Below are 22,397 nucleotides of genomic sequence, written 5' to 3'. Positions count from 1 at the left end.
GAGGCGGGGCTTACATGGGTCCAGAGCGGCGACCAGTCCAAGGTCAGTATCCGTACCCGTACCCCAGGGACCGTCAGGGGCCCCCACAGCAAGGTCTTATGGGCTCAGGACCATCAGCGGTGCCTGGGGGGCCCGGCGAGGGGCAGCAGGCCAACATGTGGCCCCCCCAGGACAGACATGAACTACTCGTTCAGCCGGCAGGGGGCCAGCCTACCCCGCCATGAGCCGAGGGGACGACCAGGAGGGCAGGGCCCCCCAGGACAACCAGTGGCCCCCGAGTCATCCAGGCCAGCGCCAACCAACATATCCCCCCCACTCCTCCCCCCTCCCCCCCTCCCCCCTCCATGCTCCCCCTGACCTCCAGACAGCCCCTATCGTCCTTCCAGGCCACGCCCACAGTCCATAACCACTTGACCCGCCCTCACAGCCCCTCCTCCTTTCCCCGGCCAATGGGGGGCTCCCTCTCTCCTAACGGCGCCCCCTACCTCTCCTCCATGAAAAAAACAGGTCACCCCGTTGTCCCCCCCGGCCCCCCGTCCACTCACCTCATCCAACGAGAGGTCAGCTTCCCCCCCGGGCTCTGTGGAGGCCACACCCCCCAAAATGAAGATGCGGCGGCGGCTAACTTCCAAAGACACGGGTAAGAACACACACACATACACATGAACACAACAGAGCCAGGTCCCTGTTTACCAGCTCACCGACTGCTCTCGTCCAATCAGGGACTCCGGAGGCGTGGCGGGTAATGATGTCACTGAAGTCGGGGCTGTTAGCAGAGAGCAGCTGGGCGCTGGACACCATCAACATCCTGCTTTACGACGACAGCACGGTGGGCTCGTTCAGCCTCCCTCAGGTCAGAGGTCACCTTCATAACGACATCTTTTAATCAGAGAAATATTCAACGTTAATCGATGACATCACTTCCTCCTGCAGCTGCCTGGCTTCCTGGAGCTTGTGGTCGAGTATTACCGCCGCTGCCTCATCCAGATCTTCGGCATCCTGGAGGAGTACGAGGTTGGGACCCTGCTGGGATCCCAGCCCGCCCCCCTTCAGAAGGAGGTGCAGGAGTCTGACAGCCAATCAGAGGAGCCGAGGAGGTCAGAGGAGGAGGAGCTGATGCCACTGCTCAGAGCTTTAGACGCAGAGGAGGAGGAGGTGAAGGAGGAGAACCATGTGGTCAAAGAGGAGCTGGAGGTGAAGGAGGAGAAAGAGGAGGAGCCCCGTCCCCCGCAGGCCAGCAAGTACGACAGGCGGCCAATCAGGGTGGAGGAGACGGGGGAGGAGTGGGAGGAGGCAGAGCAGCGTTGGGCGCAGCTCGGACGACCCAACGGCTTCATCAGCGGCCTCCTGCACTGGAAGGCGGGAGGAGGAGACTCAACCGCTCACATCCTGACAGGAGCAGAGGGGGAGGGGCAGAAGGAGGCGGAGCCAGCTGGGGAGGAGACGCCGTCTGGAACAGAAGAAGGTAAAAAACCTGCAGGAGGAGAGAAGAGAATATAAATCCTTCAATAAAATCTGTTTTAGATATAAGCAGATAAAAGATGAAGATCCTCAAGTGATGTCACTCGAGTCACCTTGGGTTGAAAATGAAATATTAAAACTGTTTGTGATGCTGCAGGTTTGATGTAGTACCTGTGTTCCACCAGCAGGTGGCTCCATCTTTGTGTTTATATCTCCGGCCGTCTTTGTCTCTCCTCTGCAGGTTCCTCATCAGAGGTCAAAGTTCAGAGTCCCATCAGTCACCTGGAGGACGAGCCGCGCTGCTGGGACGAGGCGCCGCTGTCCACCGCCGAGTCGTGGCAGGACGCTCTGTCCAAACGCTGCGTCTGCATCTCCAACGTCGTGCGGGGCCTCTCCTTCGTCCCCGGGAACGACGCTGAATTATCTCGTCACCCCAGCCTGGTGTTGATCCTGGGCCGGCTGCTGCTGCTGCACCACCGCCACCCCCGCAGGAGACGCACGCCACCGGCTACCAGCGGGAGGAGGGGCGGGGGCGGGCCTGCAGCCGAGACGAGTGGTGGTGGGACTGCTTGGCGTCGCTGCGGGAGAACGCGCTGGTGACGCTGGCAAACATGGCGGGCCAGCTGGACCTGTCAGTGTTCCCCGAAGGCGTCATCCTGCCCGTGCTGGATGGCGTGCTGCACTGGATGGTCTGCCCGTCCGCCGAGGCTCAGGACCCGTTCTGCTCGGCGGGGGGCATGTCCTCGCTCTCGCCACAGAGGCTGGTCCTCGAGTGTCTGTGCAAGCTGAGCATCCAGGACTGTAATGTGGACCTGCTGCTCGCCACGCCCCCGTTCAGCCGCCACGACAAGCTGTACGCCACGCTGGTGCGTCTCGTAGGCGAGAGGAAGAGCCAGGTGACTCGGGAGATGGCGGTGGCCGTGCTTTCCAATCTAGCACAGGGAGACCCAATGGCGGCGCGAGCGGTCGCCCTGCAGAAAGGAAGCGTGGGAACGCTGATCGGCTTCCTGGAGGACAGCGTGGCCGCCGCTCAGAACCAGCAGGGTGCCCACGCCGTGCTGCACGCCGCCACACGGCCCGAGCCGCCCAGCGTCAACATGATGTGCCGCGCCGCCAAAGCGTTGCTCGCCATGGCCAGAGTGGAGGAGAACAGGGCGGAGTTTGTTCTGCACGAGAGCCGGCTGCTCGACATCTCGCTGTCGGCGGCGCTGCACTCGTCTGTGGCGGCCGTCATGTGTGAAGTACTGTTTAAAATCTCTCGCTCGTGACACACACACACCGCCACGGAGCGCTCTGAAGAAGCTCCGCCCACGTGACCAAGTGTCTCCTATTCTATTTTTATTTAAGAACAAATTTTAAATACAAAAGAATATATAAAGAGTTTATCGGCGTCCTCCATCACCAAGTGTTTGTTTGGATTTTTTAATAATTTGTATACAAAAACATTTTTATTCTTTCGTCGGCTCGTTTTGTTTTATTTGAACCAAAGTGTGGCGCTCTGTGACGTGGTTGTTTTTTGGGGGGCGGGGCCTGTTTGACTGTGGGGGCGGGGGCCTGTTTATTTAAATGTGACATGTTGTAGATGACGGAGACAAACTGTTCTGTTTTGGTGCAATACGTTGTTTTTGTTTTTACTCTCAATGTGAATTATTTGACTCGTCTGCAGTTCGACCATCTTCAGTATTTCGCCGACCTCGGCAGTATCAAACGCCACGTTCAGTTTTTTAAGAGTTTGTGTCAAATCCAGACTCCTCCCCCTCCTCCTCATCTTCCTGTAAATAGACGACGATGTACATTCGACTCGATGAATCATTTATAACCACGACCCCACAGGTGAGCTCGTTCCTGTCGGGGGTCTGATCTGAGACGCCGTTTGAGTTCAGAGACTGTGTGTACAGGCTGGGGGGTTCTGGGGGGGCGGGGACTGTACTGGACTTCAGATTATAAGAAATGTAAAGAGATAAAAAAAAAAAAAGAAGAAAACTTCTACATCCAGAACGTCTCCTGTTTGATTTCACTAAAAACTTTATTCATCCCACAGGGCGATTTGTTCCAGCGTCAACACACAACAAAAATAAACAATTTTAAACAAATGTTCCACCAAATGTTATAGAAACATTTAAATAATCCAGATCTGATCTGAGACTGGAGTCCTGGTCGGGTCTGGAGTCCTGGTCGGGTCTGGACCAGAGAGACACTCACAGGAGAACAGATCAGGTCATTAATGTTTAATAGCTTTTGATTCATGTTCATGTGGCTGAAAGTCAATAAATAATCTTTAGTTTATTCTCCCGTGTTTCATATCTGAAAAGTTTTGAGGTCCATCAGCAGCCCCGGAGGCTGAACAGGATCCCTACAGGAGGACAAGAAGAAGTCCTCTGGTTCCAGAAAATAAACAAAACATGGAAATCAAATCAGGAGTTCATGATCAGAGAAACAAAAATGTGATTCAAAACAAAAAGCTTCCAAAACCAGGACCGAACTGCTTCTCCAGAGTTTCCACGTTTAGTTCCAGTCTCTGTGTGGACTCGTCTGATTGGTCCTCCAGCAGGCTGCAGGTCACTTTGACTTGAAGAGCGCGTCCCAGTCCACGGGTTCAGACGGGGAGGACTTGGGGATGGACGGGAAGAGGGAACGCATCTTCAGTCTGAACTCCGACAACTGAAGAAGAAAAACCAGAACAAGAGAAGTTTATTTATTCTTAAACAAATGTTCCTCTAACTCTAACATGTGTCTCTAGTCCGTCTACAAACCCCCCAATGATGAGAAAAGTCCATCCTCTCCGTCTTCTGCCTGCTCCACTTTTCAGAAAATGTGTGCTTAAACAGGCCGTTTGGAGATTTTCCCTTCATGACATCACAAAGGGCAGTAGCCCCTCCCCCAGGTGGGTGACACTCCCACAGCTAGGTGTTTGTTCTGCCCTCTGAGTCTGCCTTCTCACCGTAAACAATAGGACATGGAGCGAGAAAGACCGAGTACACCCAAGCCCTTCCAGAGAGGGGGCGTGGTCAGACACAGCTCATTTACATATTTAAAGGTACAGACACAGAAACAGCCTGTTCTGAGCAGGGCTGAAATAGAGGGGTTTATAGACATGATCAAATACAGGATCTCCTCTTTCTTGGATGTTTACATTTGATGAAGTGATGTCACAAGTTTCTGATGTGAATATTTCTGCTTTAAATATTTCCTCTTCAGTCTGGAGTCTCCTCGTTTTCAGACTCTGACAGATTTAATCCGTCCTCTATGAACTGTGATATTTGTATACGAGCAGCGGGTACATACGCTGTGAACATCAAGGACTTTCCACACGGTGAAGCCGAGCAGACCGACTCCACAGCAGGCGTACAGAGACCCCCAACCCAGAGCCCTGAGCGCCAGGGACGCCCCGCTCTCCGGGACCGCTGCCGTCGCCATGACGCCCTGCAGAGGAGACAGAGTCAGAACAAGACGGTGAGTTTGAAGCTGGTTTTATCTCCTTAGTTTACCATCAGCTATAAATATCTCTTTTAAGAAGAAGAAGTTTTTCTCCATCAGGAGGTTGAGAGTCTGCATATTCTTCACACTTCCTGTCTCGCTCTCGGAGCTTCAACTAAACACCAATTTGTCGTTTTCATTCACAAATATTTTAACATTCGGTTCATAAGTCAAAACACAAATCTAAAAAAGATCTCGACTTTGAATCTGAAATAAAAAGTGTTCAACTTTCAGACGTTTCTCCTCCGACTCGTTTAATCTGATTTCTCCAGTTTCCTCCGGGTCCGTCGGGGAGCTCGCTGCAGACGACAAAGACGAGTTTGTGACAGAAATAGAGTCCGGGGGAACAAACGCCAGGATTGTTCCCGGGCGCTAACTTTAGCGTGCGTGTGCGTCAGCGTTAATTGGGGTCCTGTGAGCGTCCGATTAACCACGGCGTTCCAGCTATCGGGCGTCTGAGAATCTGTGCGGCTTCGTGGAAACATCTGAATGTTTGTTTGTTTGTTTGTTTATCACAGCTGGTCAGGAGGGAGCGCGGGCGCCGTCACGCATGTTGGGTTCTGTTTTTATCTCATCCAGGCGCGACGGTTTACGCTCGGACACGAGGGGGGGACTAATCGGGTCAGAGAGCGGAGAAAAAAACAAGAAAATGTCACATGTGAACACGGGGAACGACCTGCTGCGAGCGCCGCACGAAGCTTCTGACTTTACCTGAAAACATCTTTTTGATGCTTTTCTCTAAAGACTGAGTTTTTGTTGGGTTGTGTTTTTGTTGCCTTTAGGTCGGACTTGAACCCGGGCCGTACATTTGGAGGACTACAGCCTCCGTACACAGGGTGTGACCAAACCACTAAGCCTCCTGCGCCCCCATAGTGACCTTGTTTGCTGTTTCTTTATCGTCTCAGTTTGAAGGTTTCGACTTATAAAGACTTCACAGCACGACGACCACCGAGCCATAATCCGCTTTTGGAACCTCTTAGGCGCCATGAACACACGCTGTAAAGTGACCGTCGCTGCCGCTTTACAGAGAGGAACATATTCAGATACACGGACAGAACTGAACCTTATTAAACCAGTTTGGACTTTTCTTCTTCGCCAGCGCCAACGTGGAGCCGAAGCCGGCGATCATCCCCGCAGACGCCACCGTGGTCAGAAAGGCTGCACCTGCAAACAGGAAGTCAGACTTCAGCATTACTATACTCAAAAACCTACAACCCACTTTAACCAGAGACGTCAGCTGTTTGATAGATTGTACATTAAATAATCATAATTATGTCTTATTAGGAAACCTTAAACTGCTCAAGTTTTGAATGGAGTCTGGTGACACAGTTAGTATGTTAACATGAAGGAGGGATTAAGAGGCTGGTGAGTGACCTCTGTTAATGCAGATTCCCATTAGAATATTTATACATTTAAAGATGCTTCAGCCATTCAGGAAAGCCTTGTGTCCCTCAAAGCGTGACGTCATCAGTACAGAAATTAACTAGAAAATAAAAGAGATATGAGCATTAAGATGGATTACATAAAGCCGAATTTAAGAGGATACATTAATGTGTCAGGAATAATATTTATTTTATAATTATTTCTCATGAATAAGAACTGATAGTAAAGAAAACCTTAAACTGCTGAAATTTTGAACGGAGTTTGGCGACGCGGTATTTAAGGAGCTACAGCAGAGCCAGAGAAAACAACAACAGCTTCAGCCGCAGAGTCACAAATACTTCATGTTTACTGTTCGTGTGAAACTGTCAATAACTGTGGAGGAAATACAAATGAATGGAGTTTGGTTTGGAGAGAGGGATGACCGACATCACTTTGACCTCAGTTGGAAAAGAGACACTGAACGCATCGTCTGGCTAACGCTACAGTTAAAAAGAACTACAAACTAACGCTACAGTTAAAAAGAACTACAAACTAACGCTACAGTTAAAAAGAACTACAAACTAACGCTACAGTTAAAAAGAACTACAAACTAACGCTACAGTTAAAAAGAACTACAAACTAACGGCCAAACGGCTTTCTTGCCTTTTAACATCTGAAGTTTGTCCTCTCCGTCCATTTCTGCTCTTTCTCCCACATCCACAGCCGTGTTTCCACCAGCGGCTGTCATGTTGTTGTGGTCCGTCACCGGCTGGAAACAAGCGAACTACGGACGTTAGAACCATAGACACCGCGCTTAAATTAATCAGGAAATGCGAAATAAAAAACCTTATTGAGTAGGATTTTAAATTAAATGTTAATTATTCCTATTTTTATATATATATATATATATATTAGTCGAAAATATGTTTCGGAAGAAGAGGGAAGCGTCACAGAGACGGACTGCCTTAACAAAGATCGTCTATGCTCAAAAAATGTAGCAGACTGGTGGAAGAAATAAAGAACTCTCACTCCGCTTCTTTTTAGAGTTTGTAATTGTAGTACATTTTCAATTCGTTTACATTGCCGATTATTAAAGAAACAGAGCTGTTGAGGATTATACAAGCGTACATGCTTAAGAACAGTTGGTTTTTAACTGAAAAACACAAGTTGAAAATGTAAGTTTGATCTTAAAATGCATAAAGATCAGAACAGATAACTTTACTAAAACTAACTAACTTAGATTTTTATTTTCCATGGTCTTTGTGTACGAGTCACTGAAGTGTTCAGATAGGCCTAACATTAAAATATGTAGATGTGGAAAGTAAATAAAAACTAAATTATGAAACAGTCTCGATATCTGCTGATAATCATTTCCATCAATCAAGTGATTGTGTATTTTCTCCTTAAAATATTATGAAATCAGTTTATCAGTTACATTCTTCCGGTTTTTTTCTTTCTTCAGAGTGATTCCTCTTCTCAGTAGATGATCTGTGTAGTGAGGGGTCTCGGAGCTCCAGCAGCTCTGCGGAGGATCGGGATGCTCTTCACGTCCTCCTCTTCTTCTTCTTCTTCTTCTTCCTCCTCCTCCTCCTCACCGACACAGACCCTCTGAACCTCCAGAGATCCGGACCAGGAACACACCAGGTCCGTTATCCCGGGATAGAGACGTTATCCCGGGATAGGATAGAGACGCTGGATTATGTGAGAGAGGGGACGGGGGTGTTGTGGTGGGTTTTGTGAGGCTGACCACGAGTTGGGGTTTGTTTACGAAGAATTCCTCATAAAAGCGGGAGAATCTGGATTGAAATATGTCGGGATTTAGTTTGTTTTGGCTGCAGACAGAAAAACCTGACTGGAGGATTCATTTATTGAACATTTGGAGAGCCTGAACGCACCAGCTGTTATCTTTTCATTCCTTTCCTCACCTGTGCGCTCACCTGTGAGGACACATGTCTCAGATCCCTCATGCCGCTCTGGACCAGCAGCACCAGCAGCACCAGCAGCACCAGCACCAGTCGGGCCAGTACAACCAGATCTGCACGCGCAGCAGCAGCGGGTCGTGCCCAGTCCCCGCCGAGGGCACGGAGCCCACCTGCGCCGGCCACAGGAGCCGGACCCCCCGCAGGAAGTGGCAGGTGTTCCCGGGAAGAAACCGGTTCTACTGCAACGGGAGGATCATGATGGCGAGGCAGACCGGGGTCTTCTACCTGACCCTGGTCCTCATCCTGCTCACCTGCGGGCTCTTCTTCACCTTCGAGTGAGTGGACACACACACACACACACACACACACACACACACACACACACACACACACACACACACACAGACACACACACACACACAGACACACACACACACACACACACACACACACACACACACACACACACACACATACATACACACACACAAACTGTTTTTCTATCCTTATGGGGACCGATAATGAGACCCGTAAGGTTAAAGGTCACACACAAGTAGACACACACACAAACTGTTTGTTCTATCCTTTTGGGGACTCACCATTTACCCCCCCAAGGTTGAAGGTCCCCTCACCACAGGTAAGCAGACACAACACACACAAACTGTTTTTCTATCCTTTCGGGGACCTTGTTGTTAGGGATGAGATTTTAAAGTCAAAGAAGTATTGACAGTCACAAGGAACTAGGAGGAAGTTACTAACAAGTTTACACTCTAATTTTAGGTATTGCACCAGCGGAGATAATTCCAAAGTGGGCATAAATTAGAATTTAAACATGACCCCTATAGCTCCAAGTAGGTGTAAAGTCCTCCATAAAATGCGGCTGTCATGGCGATTTTTTTGAAAGGTGAGATTACTTGTTCGATGACTTTGATTTCTTATCTCGCTCTTGTTACTGTTAAATAACCTTAAGTTACTGTTAAATAACCTTAAGTTACTGTTAAATAACCTTAAGTTACCGTTAAATAACTTTAAGTTACCGTTAAATAACCTTAAGTTACCGTTAAATAATCTTAAGTTACTGTTAAATAACCTTAAGTTACCGTTAAATAACTTTAAGTTACCGTTAAATAACCTTAAGTTACTGTTAAATAACCTTAAGTTACTGTTAAATAACCTTAAGTTACCGTTAAATAACTTTAAGTTACCGTTAAATAACCTTAAGTTACCGTTAAATAATCTTAAGTTACCGTTAAATAACTTTAAGTTACCGTTAAATAACTTTAAGTTACTGTTAAATAACCTTAAGTTACCGTTAAATAATCTTAAGTTACCGTTAAATAACTTTAAGTTACTGTTAAATAACCTTAAGTTACCGTAAAGAATCTTAAATTACCGTTAAATAACCTTAAGTTACCGTTAAATAACCTTAAGTTACCGTTAAATAACCTAAGTTACTGTTAAATAACTTTAAGTTACCGTTAAATAACCTTAAGTTACCGTTAAATAACCTTAAGTTACCGTTAAATAACGTTATGTTAGAGTTGAGGATTTAACCCCTCAGGCTCCAGGTTGTTATCTGACGCTGTAGATTGAAGGTGAAGCTGTAATCACCTCATCATGATGCTTTGTCATTTTTTAAATACATTTTTGCCGCTGTAAAAACACACAACGGCTGTTGTGTGTTTTTATTTGCAGCTGTTATTATTATTATTATTTAAAATTATTTTCACCGATTAGCCACAGTAATTAAAAACATTAAAGAGGACATATGACCCCCCTCCTCCACCTTTTCAAACAGTCCTCCTCCACCTTTTCAAACAGTCCTCCTCCACCTTTTCAAACAGTCCTCCTCCTCCACCTTTTCAAACAGTCCTCCTCCACCTTTTCAAACAGTCCTCCTCCACCTTTTCAAACAGTCCCCTCCTCCACCTTTTCAAACAGTCCTCCTCCTCCACATTTTCAAACAGTCCTCCTCCACCTTTTCAAACAGTCCTCCTCCTCCACCTTTTCAAACAGTCCTCCTCCACCTTTTCAAACAGTCCTCCTCCACCTTTTCAAACAGTCCCCTCCTCCACCTTTTCAAACAGTCCTCCACCTTTTCAAACAGTCCCCTCCTCCACCTTTTCAAACAGTCCTCCTCCTCCACCTTTTCAAACAGTCCTCCTCCTCCACCTTTTCAAACAGTCCTCCTCCACCTTTTCAAACAGTCCTCCTCCTCCACCTTTTCTAACAGTCCCCTCCTCCACCTTTTCAAACAGTCCTCCTCCTCCACCTTTTCTAACAGTCCCCTCCTCCACCTTTTCAAACAGTCCCTTTCTCCACCTTTTCAAACAATCTCCTCCTCCACCTTTTCAAACAGTCTCCTCCTCCACCTTTTCAAACAGTCCCTTTCTCCACCTTTTCAAACAATCTCCTCCTCCACCTTTTCAAACAGTCTCCTCCTCCATCTTTTCAAACAGTCTCCTCCTCCACCTTTTCAAACAGTCCTCCTCCACCTTTTCAAACAGTCTCCTCCTCCACCTTTTCAAACAGTCCTCCTCCTCCACCTTTTCAAACAGTCCTCCTCCACCTTTTCAAACAGTCCTCCTCCACCTTTTCTAACAGTCCCCTCCTCCTTCTTTTCAAACAGTCCCTTTCTCCACCTTTTCAAACAATCCCCTCCTCCACCTTTTCAAAAAGTCCTTTCTCCACCTTTTCAAACAATCACCTCCTCCACCTTTTCAAACAGTCCTCCTCCATCTTTTCAAACAGTCTCCTCCTCCACCTTTTCAAACAGTCCTCCTCCACCTTTTCAAACAGTCTCCTCCTCCACCTTTTCAAACAGTCCTCCTCCTCCACCTTTTCAAACAGTCCTCCTCCACCTTTTCAAACAGTCCTCCTCCACCTTTTCAAACAGTCCCCTCCTCCACCTTTTCAAACAGTCCCCTCCTCCACCTTTTCAAACAGTCCTCCTCCTCCACCTTTTCAAACAGTCCTCCTCCTCCTTTTCTAACAGTCCTCCTCCACCTTTTCAAACAGTCCTCCTCCTCCACCTTTTCTAACAGTCCCCTCCTCCACCTTTTCAAACAGTCCTCCTCCTCCACCTTTTCTAACAGTCCCCTCCTCCACCTTTTCAAACAGTCCCTTTCTCCACCTTTTCAAACAATCTCCTCCTCCACCTTTTCAAACAGTCTCCTCCTCCACCTTTTCAAACAGTCCCCCTCCTCCACCTTTTCAAACAGTCCCCCTCCTCCACCTTTTCAAACAGTCCTCCTCCTCCACCTTTTCAAACAGTCCCTTTCTCCACCTTTTCAAACAGTCCTCCTCCACCTTTTCAAACAGTCCCCCTCCTCCACCTTTTCAAACAGTCCTCCTCCTCCACCTTTTCAAACAGTCCCTTTCTCCACCTTTTCAAACAGTCCTCCTCCACCTTTTCAAACAGTCTCCTCCTCCACCTTTTCAAACAGTCCTCCTCCACCTTTTCAAACAGTCCTCCTCCACCTTTTCAAACAGTCCCCTCCTCCACCTTTTCAAACAGTCCCCTCCTCCACCTTTTGAAACAGTCCCCCTCCTCCATCTGTTCAATCAGTCCTCCTCCACCTTTTCAAACAGTCCTCCTCCACCTTTTCAAACAGTCCTCCTCCACCTTTTCAAACAGTCCCCTCCTCCACCTTTTCAAACAGTCCTCCTCCACCTTTTCAAACAGTCCTCCTCCACCTTTTCAAACAGTCCTCCTCCACCTTTTCAAACAGTCCTCCTCCACCTTTTCAAACAGTCCCCTCCTCCACCTTTTCAAACAGTCCTCCTCCACCTTTTCAAACAGTCCTCCTCCACCTTTTCAAACAGTCCCCTCCTCCACCTTTTCAAACAGTCCCCTCCTCCACCTTTTGAAACAGTCCCCCTCCTCCACCTTTTCAAACAGTCTCCTCCTCCACCTTTTCAAACAGTCCTCCTCCACCTTTTCAAACAGTCCTCCTCCACCTTTTCAAACAGTCCTCCTCCACCTTTTCAAACAGTCTCCTCCTCCACCTTTTCAAACAGTCCTCCTCCACCTTTTCAAACAGTCCTCCTCCACCTTTTCAAACAGTCCTCCTCCACCTTTTCAAACAGTCCCCTCCTCCACCTTTTCAAACAGTCCTCCTCCACCTTTTCAAACAGTCCTCCTCCACCTTTTCAAACAGTCCCCTCCTCCACCTTTTCAAACAGTCCCCTCCTCCACCTTTTGAAACAGTCCCCCTCCTCCACCTTTTCAAACAGTCTCCTCCTCCACCTTTTCAAACAGTCCTCCTCCACCTTTTCAAACAGTCCTCCTCCACCTTTTCAAACAGTCCCTTTCTCCACCTTTTCAAACAATCCCCTCCTCCACCTTTTCAAAAAGTCCTTTCTCCACCTTTTCAAACAATCCCCTCCTCCACCTTTTCAAACAGTCCTCCTCCACCTTTTCAAACAGTCTCCTCCTCCACCTTTTCAAACAGTCCTCCTCCACCTTTTCAAACAGTCTCCTCCTCCACCTTTTCAAACAGTCCTCCTCCACCTTTTCAAACAGTCTCCTCCTCCACCTTTTCAAACAGTCCTCCTCCTCCACCTTTTCAAACAGTCCCCTCCTCCACCTTTTCAAACAGTCCCCTCCTCCACCTTTTCAAACAGTCCCCTCCTCCACCTTTTCAAACAGTCCCCTCCTCCACCTTTTCGAACAGTCCTCCTCCTCCATCTTTTCAAACAGTCCCCTCCTCCACCTTTTCAAACAGTCCCCTCCTCCACCTTTTCGAACAGTCCTCCTCCTCCATCTTTTCAAACAGTCCCCTCCTCCACCTTTTCAAACAGTCCCCTCCTCCACCTTTTCAAACAGTCCCCTCCTCCACCTTTTCAAACAGTCCCCTCCTCCACCTTTTCTAACAGTTCCCTCCTCCTCCTTTTCAAACAGTCCTCCTCCTCCATCTTTTCAAACAGTCCCCTCCTCCACCTTTTCAAACAGTCCCCTCCTCCACCTTTTCAAACAGTCCCCTCCTCCACCTTTTCTAACAGTCCCCTCCTCCTCCTTTTCAAACAGTCCCCTCCTCCACCTTTTCAAACAGTCCCCTCCTCCACCTTTTCAAACAGTCCTCCTCCTCCACCTTTTCTAACAGTTCCCTCCTCCTCCTTTTCAAACAGTCCTCCTCCTCCATCTTTTCAAACAATCCCCTCCTCCACCTTTTCAAACAGTCCCCTCCTCCACCTTTTCAAACAGTCCTCCTCCTCCATCTTTTCAAACAGTCCCCTCCTCCACCTTTTCAAACAGTCCTCCTCCACCTTTTCAAACAGTCCTCCTCCTCCACCTTTTCAAACAGTCCCCTCCTCCACCTTTTCAAACAGTCCCCCTGTGGTCTAAATGAAACATCTGTTCTGTGCTTTGGTCAAAATATAACATGAATCAAGCACCAGAGGAGGTTTGTGACCCTGTATAAACCAGCTCTCTCAGAACGCTCCGTTTTGGTGTGTGTGTCTCTTTAAAATGAGCCCCGCCCCCTGAGTATTCCCCGTAGACATCACTCCTCTGTAGTGAGAATAGAAATGGCCGACCTGCGTTAAAGTTTTGATCTAGGCTGGAGGTGGAGTCCATGGGTGGAGATTTTTTCACAAGAATCCCACTGTGACATCACAAGGAGAGCACATTAGAAACAGAGCATTTTTCTCTGTGTTGTAAGACTTATGCAGACCACAAACAAAGGGCTGGATGGTTTATTTCACATGTTGTGGGTCAGTAGACTCTCAGCTTACACAGATATATGTTCACAAACACTGTAGAAGTGGATTCTTCAGAATATGTCTCCTTTAATATCTGCGACAGTGATTTGCTTAGTTTAAACCTTTCGTCTCCATAGTAACCAAACTAACAATATAAACAATATATATAAATGTCAATGGAGGATTTGAACGGGGAAATGTATTTATGAAACCAGAGCTGCTGAGAAAGTGGGCGACCAGGTTCGAGCCCGGTCCTCAGCTCCTCTCCTCAAAATGTAAGAAAAGAATTGAACCAATCAGCATCCGTAAATTAAACAGTTATATTTTCCCGCCTTTAATCCCCTCCTGGTCTGAAATACTGAGAAATAAAAATGGGACACTTCTGGAAAATAATCATTTTAAAACCCATGGTAACAGATGATTCAAAAAGGATTTATTCTGTTTATTGTTTTCAGAGTCTGTACTCTCCTCTTCAGGTCATGAAACCTCCTTTAATGTAAAAACGTTTTAGTGAAATGATCTGCGAGTCCTGCGGCTCTGTCGGGAATGTGATTTCAGTTTTATTTTCACTGAACCTCGGGCTGTTTTCTGCTGATTTTCCTCGCTGTGTCTCAGTCCTCTGATTCGTCTCAGTGGATTTATTCACAACAAAGAGGACGAGTGATCAGGTAAAGGTTTTCATTTTTCAGCTCGGAAATATCTTCAGAGCTAATTTTACTCCTCGAGCGTCTCATCCCTGAGATCATTTTTAGTTTCCTCTGATTTAAGCTCACGTGTCATCTTTATAAATAAGCACACTGATGTTTTCTTACATGCAGTAAAGCAGAAAAAAACATCTCACAGATCAACATTCAGACATAAACACCAAAAAATCTAAATAATTTTTTATTTTTTTTCCCGATTGAAAACGATTTCCATCAGATTCTCAAGGACGCCTGGAGGGTTCCTTTATTTCCTTTTTTTTTCTCGTCCTCCTACATTTCTCACAGCAACTTCCACAACACAGCAACCCTGGAGTTTCCCGTTGCTGTGGCAACCGTTTCCTGCAGCTTGTGTCACTACGGTAACAGCAGGAGATTGAAAGATGGGACAGACTGTTAAATCTGATCTCCTTTAGACGTTGTTTTATACACAGACTGTAAACTAATAATTAATGAAGTCTGAGTGGCGTCCCCGTCTGTCCCTGCAGGGGGCGCTGGAGTCCCATCGATGGCGGTCTCCATGCTGGAAATGCTGTCTCAGTCTAACTTTCAGTCAACCTAACGACAGGCTGAGAGCTGGAGCTGAGGCGGGTTTTAAACCTCCTGACAAACCGTTACACCGCGCCCACCTGTCAATCAGGTCAGCTACACGCCTTATTGTGAATAACTCTTATCCTTCATCAAATCAAAACTGATGAGTCATCAAAACATTCACCCCCCCCGTACAGTGTGTGTCCATCCAGACATGAGCTAATCACACCTATTTGGTTTTTTGAACCAGGCTGTAAACATGTTCATCTCTGCTGTAAAAACAGGCTTTTTAGAATGGGTGTGTATGTGACTTCCTGTGCTTCTGCAGCCAGCCTCTAGTGGTGACTCGAGGAACTGCAGGATGTTACACTTCAGCACTGGCTTCATGTTTCAAGAATGGAGGTTACCGTTTGTTTGTTTGTTGTATTTTGTAACGTGTTACAAAAATGATTTTGACTTGAATTAAATAAAATAAAACACTAAAATCAAAACTCTGAAATCCTCTCTGTTGAGTTTCTTCTTGTCCTGAAACAAACCAGCGAGCTGCTGTGATTGGCTAAGACGTTTCAGTTTCTCCTTTGTTTCCTCAGCTGTCCCTTCCTGGCGTCCAACCTGACCCCGGCCATCCCTGCGGTGGGCGGCGTCCTCTTCATCTTCGTGATGGGGATGCTCTTCAGGGCGAGTTTCACCGACCCTGGCGTCCTTCCTCGAGCGACGCCGGATGAGGCCGCCGACTTGGAGAGACAAATCGGTAAACACTCATACAGATTGATCATTTACAAAACAGAATCCGGGCCACAGGCTGGACTTGAACCCGGGTGGACCCCATTAATCCATATCCTTAAGATGCTTTGAATCTCTGAAGGATTTTTTAATTATTTTCAGATGTGAGAAAAAAAAAATCATCTGCAGAATAATTTGATCACTAACGAAGCTGAGTCATGAGAGGAAGACGCTCGCCACCTCCTCGTGTGTGTGTGTGTGTGTGTGTGTGTGTGTGTGTCTGTGTGTGTGTGTGTGTGTGTGTGTGTGTGTGTGTGTGTGTGTGTGTCTGTGTGTGTGTGTGTGTGTGTGTGTGTGTGTGTGTGTGTGTGTGTCTGTGTGTGTGTGTGTGTGTGTGTGTGTGTGTGTGTGTGTGTGTGTGTCTGTGTGTCTGTGTGTGTGTGTGTGTGTGTGTGTGTGTGTGTGTGTGTGTGTGTGTCTGTGTGTGTGTGTGTGTGTGTGTGTGTGTGTGTGTGTGTTCAATCACATGTCATCTCTTCAGTTCCAGACCTCCGCTCCATTAAAAACGCGTCTCAGCGAATCAGTGGTTTCCACAGAAACGGAGCGTCACCGTCAAAGCGCTCCGGTTCTATATTTGGAAACTGCTTATTATTTTTTGTTTGTTTAAATATTTATTTATTTTTCACGGTGGATACATTATCAGAGGACTGACGGAGCTGTCAATCACAGCAGAGCCGCGGTTCGGGGAACGACCAAATAAGGAAGAAGAAGAAGAAGGAGCAGGATGTTGAACACACACACACACACACACACACACACACACACACACACACACACACAACACACACAGCTCGTGTGTGTGTGTGATTTGGAGGACAGAAATAGAGGGCAGTTATTTTGTTTTGTTTTCTGATGGTGGTCAGGAATGTATTCTGTGACGCACCGCCTGAAACAACATCCCACTTCCTGTCCAACAAACCAAACTAAAGACACTCAGACATTTAACTAATGACATATAAAAGTCTGATATAAACAATCCTTAATGAACTTTGGAACAGGGAGCGAGATTCTCTCAGAACATGACCGCTTAAGAGTGAGAAATGTTTTTGAGTTAATTTATAAACTTGCTCGTCATTAAATGTTTGATTATGTCAATTGTTAGTTGTAAGATTTTAAAATGCACAATATCTCTCTACTTAAAGGAAGAATGTGTCGACTCTCTGATCCAGTAGATGTCGCCCTGGAGCTCCAGCATGAAACCAAAACAAACTTCTGTTAGGCCACGCCTCCTCCATACTGAAGCCTCCGCTCTCCTCCAGAGACACGCCTCTAACTCCCCTCCATTCACGTTCACATGAAGGAGTTATCAAGTAGAACACACCATAATTAAGCACAAGCAGTGAACAACACTGTTCTTGGCTCGAGCTGCAAACACCTGTGTCCTGCATTGTTGTGTTAGCATGTTAATGTTAGCGCTCTTTAGTTAGCTTGTAGCTTCACATTGTTGTGTTAGCATGCTAATGTTAGCGCTCTATAGTTAGCTTGTAGCTTCACATTGTTGTGTTAGCATGTTAATGTTAGCGCTCTTTAGTTAGCTCGTAGCTTCACATTGTTGTGTTAGCATACTAATGTTAGCGCTCTATAGTTAGCTTGTAGCTTCACATTGTTGTGTTAGCATGTTAATGTTAGCGCTCTTTAGTTAGCTCGTAGCTTCACATTGTTGTGTTAGCATGCTAATGTTAGCGCTCTATAGTTAGCTTGTAGCTTCAAATTGTTGTGTTAGCATGTTAATGTTAGCGCTCTTTAGTTAGCTTGTAGCTTCACATTGTTGTGTTAGCATGTTAATGTTAGCGCTCTTTAGTTAGCTCGTAGCTTCACATTAGCTGTGTCCTGCATTGTTGTGTTAGCATGCTAATGTTAGCGCTCTTTAGTTAGCTCGTAGCTTCACATTGTTGTGTTAGCATGCTAATGTTAGCGCTCTTTAGTCAGCTCGTAGCTTCACATTGTTGTGTTAGCATGCTAATGTTAGCGCTCTTTAGTCAGCTCGTAGCTTCACATTGTTATGTTAGCATGCTAATGTTAGCGCTCTTTAGTTAGCTCGTAGCTTCACATTGTTGTGTTAGCATGCTAATGTTAGCGCTCTTTAGTTAGCTCGTAGCTTCACATTTCATGTAAACTGACACAGAATGAGCGTGATCTAAAAACTCTTACTAACATCCAAATAATCAGTGAGTATGTTCTTCTTCTTCTCTCTAGTTCTTGACTAAAACAGCTTTTATACACAAGGGGAGGAGCCGGCCGTCCCGTCCATGTAAACACGGCTCTGACAACAACACAGCCAGCGGGACTCGAGCTTCTCCCTCATTGTAGACAGTCAGGACTCAGAGACACATTTACACAGGACAGACTTTATGATTTATTGATGTGGAACATGTCGTCCTTTAAAAAACACCCTAACACTACAAATGCTGTTTATCTTTAAGCCGTGTTCACACACTGCCAGCGCCTTTTTTACATAAAAAGTATGACGCCTTTTTCAGTTGAATTATTTCAGCTTTTCAAAAAGCTCTGGGTGACGTCAAGCACCTTTCTGACAGCTGACCAATCAGGACGAGTAGTAACCTCCGTCCCTAGTTACCTGTGCCCAAAAACGTCAAACTTCCACCTGATCTGTGTGCATTGTGTGTCCGCTCCGGTCCGTTCCGGGTCCGTGCCTCCTCATCCGTCAACACCCAGCGGCTGTGATCTCAGTCTGCAGCACGGAGAGCTCAGCCGGACAGATGGAGTACGGAGACGAAGGAGTTTCTGCTGTAATTTAACAGATTCACTGGCGACAGCACGAGATAATACGATGTTCGTGGTATAAAACTCAATAAAAACCTTATAAACATACAAACAAACACACAAACGGAACCGTCAAAACGGAGGGTTTTATTCTGAAAATAAACCGGATGTTTTAATGTTGTATCGGTGTCTGACTTCCCGTCCCGTTTGTTCTTTTCTGTGCAAAATTGATGCGTTGTGTTCCAGCGCGGTTACACCGCAGACTAGATCCCGTTGTTATGGTTACAGAACACTCGTGGAAAAGCGCTCAAAAGGCGCTGAAGGCAGCGCTTTTTTCTGAAAAAAGTCAAGTGTGAACACGGCCTTATGCAGTAACTCAAACAGATTGTTTTCAGACGTTTTTTTACGTCATAAATATCGTTTAATATTTTGTCATCATGTTGTTTGAACTCTCACATGTTGACACTGATATAAAGACTCATGAACACACCAACAGTTCCTTCTGTTTGTGATGCAGCTCCACACCGACCTGAGCATTTCTTTTCCCAGGAGGCTTTGCAGCTGTAAATCCAGTCAAGTGCAGTTTATCTCTCTGAGCAGACGTCGACTCTTCAAGGCTGTTGAGGATTTTATGATGCTGATTGTTGAACCTCAGGGGAAAGACTTCAACTCGGCTGCTTCCTCCTGGTTCTTCTTTTTCAATTTCAGTTTTTTTACGTTGACTGAGTTAAAAAACAAATTAAGTTTGTCCTAAAGGGGGCGCCGGAGGGAAGTTAACTTTAGTTAACAGAACGTATTCTCTGTACGGTGCCTCTTTAAGGACATTTCAGAATATTCAGGGTCTTAAGCTTAGCTATGCTCTGATGCTAATGCTAGCAGGTTAGCATAAAATGCTTTTGCTACTGTTAGCATCGCTATAGGTTTGTATTTTACATGTTTACCAAGCTACCTTACTATTTCACTTTTTTCACTGCTTACTTGTAGTGTTAGCATGTTTACATTAAGGTTTGTAGCTACTAGTCATTAGCATGCTTATTGTAAGTGTGCTAGCATGTTAGGGGGAATTCACTGAGAATGGATTGTAGCCGCTAATAGCATCACAATTTGTTCTCCCTCGATCTGCTGCATCTAAAGGTCTTACTCACAAAGCTCTGATGATATTCAGACACAAACACAGACGTTCCAAAAACCGGGTGGGGAGTGAGTCTCTGCTTAGAAAGAGGGGGAGGAGCTTAGACATTCAGGGGGAGGAGCTCAGAGTAGAGTCCCTACTCCTTCATATTTAAAGTAGCCAGCTGAGGTGGTTCAGGGATCTGATCTGGATCCTCCTGGACGCCTCCCTTTGGAGGTTTTCCAGGCACGTCCAACAGGGAGGAGACCCAGAGGTAGACCCAGAACACGCTGGAGTTATTATATATCCAGCCTGACCTGGGAATGCCTCGGGATCCAAAGCTGATCGTTTGCTCTTACTGACATTGGATAAAAGAGTCTGCTAAGTGAATTGTAGAATTGTAGGCGTAACAACATTTCAGTGGACGTCTGTGTTTACGTTCTCACCTACATTGTGTTGTTTTGTGTTTTCCAGACGCGACGGGCTGCTCCAGACCGCCCCCTCGCACCAGAGAGGTTCTGATCAACGGGCAGACGGTCAAACTGAAATACTGCTTCACCTGCAAGATCTTCAGACCGCCGCGAGCGTCACACTGCAGCCTTTGTGACAACTGTGTGGGTCAGTGTGAGAGATATCAGAGGAAATAAAAGAAACAAACTCTCATTTTAAATAAACTTCAGACGTACATTTTGCTTTTAAACACAATCAAAAGACCATAAAGCAGCTTTTGTTCCTCCCTCAGAGCGTTTCGACCATCACTGTCCCTGGGTTGGGAACTGCGTCGGCCGGAGGAACTACCGCTTCTTCTACCTGTTCATCCTCTCGCTCTCCTTCCTCACCATCTTCATCTTCGCCTTCGTCATCACACACGTCATCCTCAGTGAGTAACACCGCTCGACACACCGCCTCCCACACGACTCGCTCTGTTTCAACAGTGAATCACTTATTGATCTCTTTAGGAAAACACTGACGAGTAAACTGAGAGAGTCACATTTCAACATTTACTACAGCACTGCACATGATGAACTGAAGGATGTTCTCATGTGACACTAATTCAAATGATGCTGTTACCATGGCAACGCAGGTAGAAGGCCTCTGCGGCCACTATTTGCTAATTTCATGTTTTTAGTTACTGAACATTGTAGGCAAACTCTGGCACGCTCTCTAAATTGAGCAAGTACTTTGGCAACACTTCCATACCCAAACTTTGCACGTTTTTGTACAATTTAGACAATGTGCAAGTTTTGATGGATTTATAATCAGAATCAGAATCTGGGTTTATTTCCAAGTACATTTACACATACAAGGAATTACACTTGGTGTATTGGTGCTAAACAATGAACAAGGAAATAAAGCAGAACTAACAACAACTTAAATAATACAGAATAAGAAGATATTACAATATATAAAATAGAATTTAAAAATGTAAAATATAAAAAATAAAATATTAAATATAAAATATAAAATGTAAAATATAAAATGTAAAATATATAGATATAAAATATAAAAATAAAAGATAAAAAACACAAAATGTACAAAAGGTGGAATGTAGGAGCTGTGCAGTGGACTATGAGAAAGTATTTATTCCTCTCCTACACACCTGTCCAATGATCCAGAGTCACCACAAAAGGGAAGAGGAGGGCGGAGGGGGGAGGGGCAAAACAAATATATGGAAATAACCATAGAAGAAGAAAACAAAGGAAGAAGGCGCTGCAAACAAAATGAAGTTCTCTCATAGGAAACAGACAGATACATGACGCTGTTCCAAAGAGTCTGAGAACAGAAGATCATCTTTTAATAATAAAGTTTATTTATTCATAGCGCTCTTTTAAAAAACAGAGTCACATTTAGTTCACATGGTTGAACCAACAACAAACAACTTAAGAGAGAGAGACGAGTAAAACCACAAATACAAACAAAATGTTAAAATGTCAACAACACATCAGACACTATTTTTAAAACAGACGATGAGCCTGATGTCATTAGATAAGGTTTTCCTTTGTTCTCATTAAAGTTTGAAAAGTGAAAATCCAGTCGTTCCAAACGAGGGTTTCTTGTATCTCGGGGGTTTAACGACAGCCACAGTGTGCAGGAAAGACTAACTGTAAAGACAAAAATAAGGATGTTTTAGAAGAATGTTAAAGAAACTGTAACAGCTGAAAAAAAGTTATGTTTAATGTCAAAGTGTCAAAATGTAGGAAACTCGCTAACAAGCAAATAGATTAGCTTAAAGTAAACGTTAACCAAAATTAGCTCAAATTAATTGACAAACTGTTTAAAATCTTAAAGGAGCAGTAAGTAACTCTGCCCCCTAGTGGTTAAAATGTGTACTGCAGTCTAAATTCTAAACATCATAGAGAGCTGTCTCCCCCCTCCTCTCTAGAGTGGATGCTCACTCAGGTCACCATGTGGTGGACTCTGAAGCTTCAGTGTTTATCCAGCTCTGCATGGGTCTGTAAACCTTTCTGTGTTCTAACCTCTCTCCATTTTTCAAAAGCATCTCCAATATTGATCCTAGTTTGAGCACGTTTCTGCTCGTGGAGCTTATTAGAAACATGCAGAGGCTTTTTAGGTCGGGTACAATCACTTCTATCTGAACCACTTCTCTTGACCGCTTCCATC

General features: G+C 45.7%; 3 protein-coding genes across 3 annotated transcripts in view; 2 read left to right on the top strand and 1 right to left on the bottom strand.

Moving 5' to 3' along the window:
- LOC109980342 (AT-rich interactive domain-containing protein 1B-like) overlaps nucleotides 1-3,748 on the top strand; it is a 13,003-nt gene extending 9,255 nt beyond the window's left edge. The window contains 9 exon segments of the mRNA XM_065964092.1: nucleotides 4-161; nucleotides 163-200; nucleotides 202-325; nucleotides 327-569; nucleotides 571-640; nucleotides 723-853; nucleotides 934-1,465; nucleotides 1,703-1,966; nucleotides 1,969-3,748. Coding sequence (XP_065820164.1) covers nucleotides 4-161; nucleotides 163-200; nucleotides 202-325; nucleotides 327-569; nucleotides 571-640; nucleotides 723-853; nucleotides 934-1,465; nucleotides 1,703-1,966; nucleotides 1,969-2,729 — 2,321 coding nt within the window. The 3' untranslated portion in view covers nucleotides 2,730-3,748.
- tmem242 (transmembrane protein 242) lies at nucleotides 3,464-7,121 on the bottom strand. The gene is made up of 4 exons (XM_065963592.1): nucleotides 6,964-7,121; nucleotides 6,002-6,102; nucleotides 4,747-4,884; nucleotides 3,464-4,122 (listed from the first exon to the last, which is right to left on the bottom strand). The coding sequence occupies exons 1-4, from the start codon at nucleotides 7,046-7,048 to the stop codon at nucleotides 4,021-4,023; spliced, it is 426 nt and encodes a 141-aa protein (XP_065819664.1). The 5' UTR covers nucleotides 7,049-7,121; the 3' UTR covers nucleotides 3,464-4,020.
- A 640-nt stretch (nucleotides 7,122-7,761) lies between these two features.
- LOC110004247 (palmitoyltransferase ZDHHC14) overlaps nucleotides 7,762-22,397 on the top strand; it is a 24,712-nt gene continuing 10,076 nt past the window's right edge. Inside the window, exons 1-4 of the mRNA XM_065964203.1 lie at nucleotides 7,762-8,557; nucleotides 15,748-15,908; nucleotides 20,250-20,393; nucleotides 20,518-20,655. Of these exons, the coding sequence (XP_065820275.1) occupies nucleotides 8,250-8,557; nucleotides 15,748-15,908; nucleotides 20,250-20,393; nucleotides 20,518-20,655 (751 nt within the window). The 5' untranslated portion in view covers nucleotides 7,762-8,249. The remainder of the gene's footprint in view (nucleotides 8,558-15,747; nucleotides 15,909-20,249; nucleotides 20,394-20,517; nucleotides 20,656-22,397) is intronic.

Source organism: Labrus bergylta, chromosome 15, assembly GCF_963930695.1.
Source record: "Labrus bergylta chromosome 15, fLabBer1.1, whole genome shotgun sequence".
Taxonomy (NCBI): Eukaryota; Metazoa; Chordata; class Actinopteri; order Labriformes; family Labridae; genus Labrus; species Labrus bergylta.
This window is presented reverse-complemented; position numbering and strand designations above follow the sequence as displayed.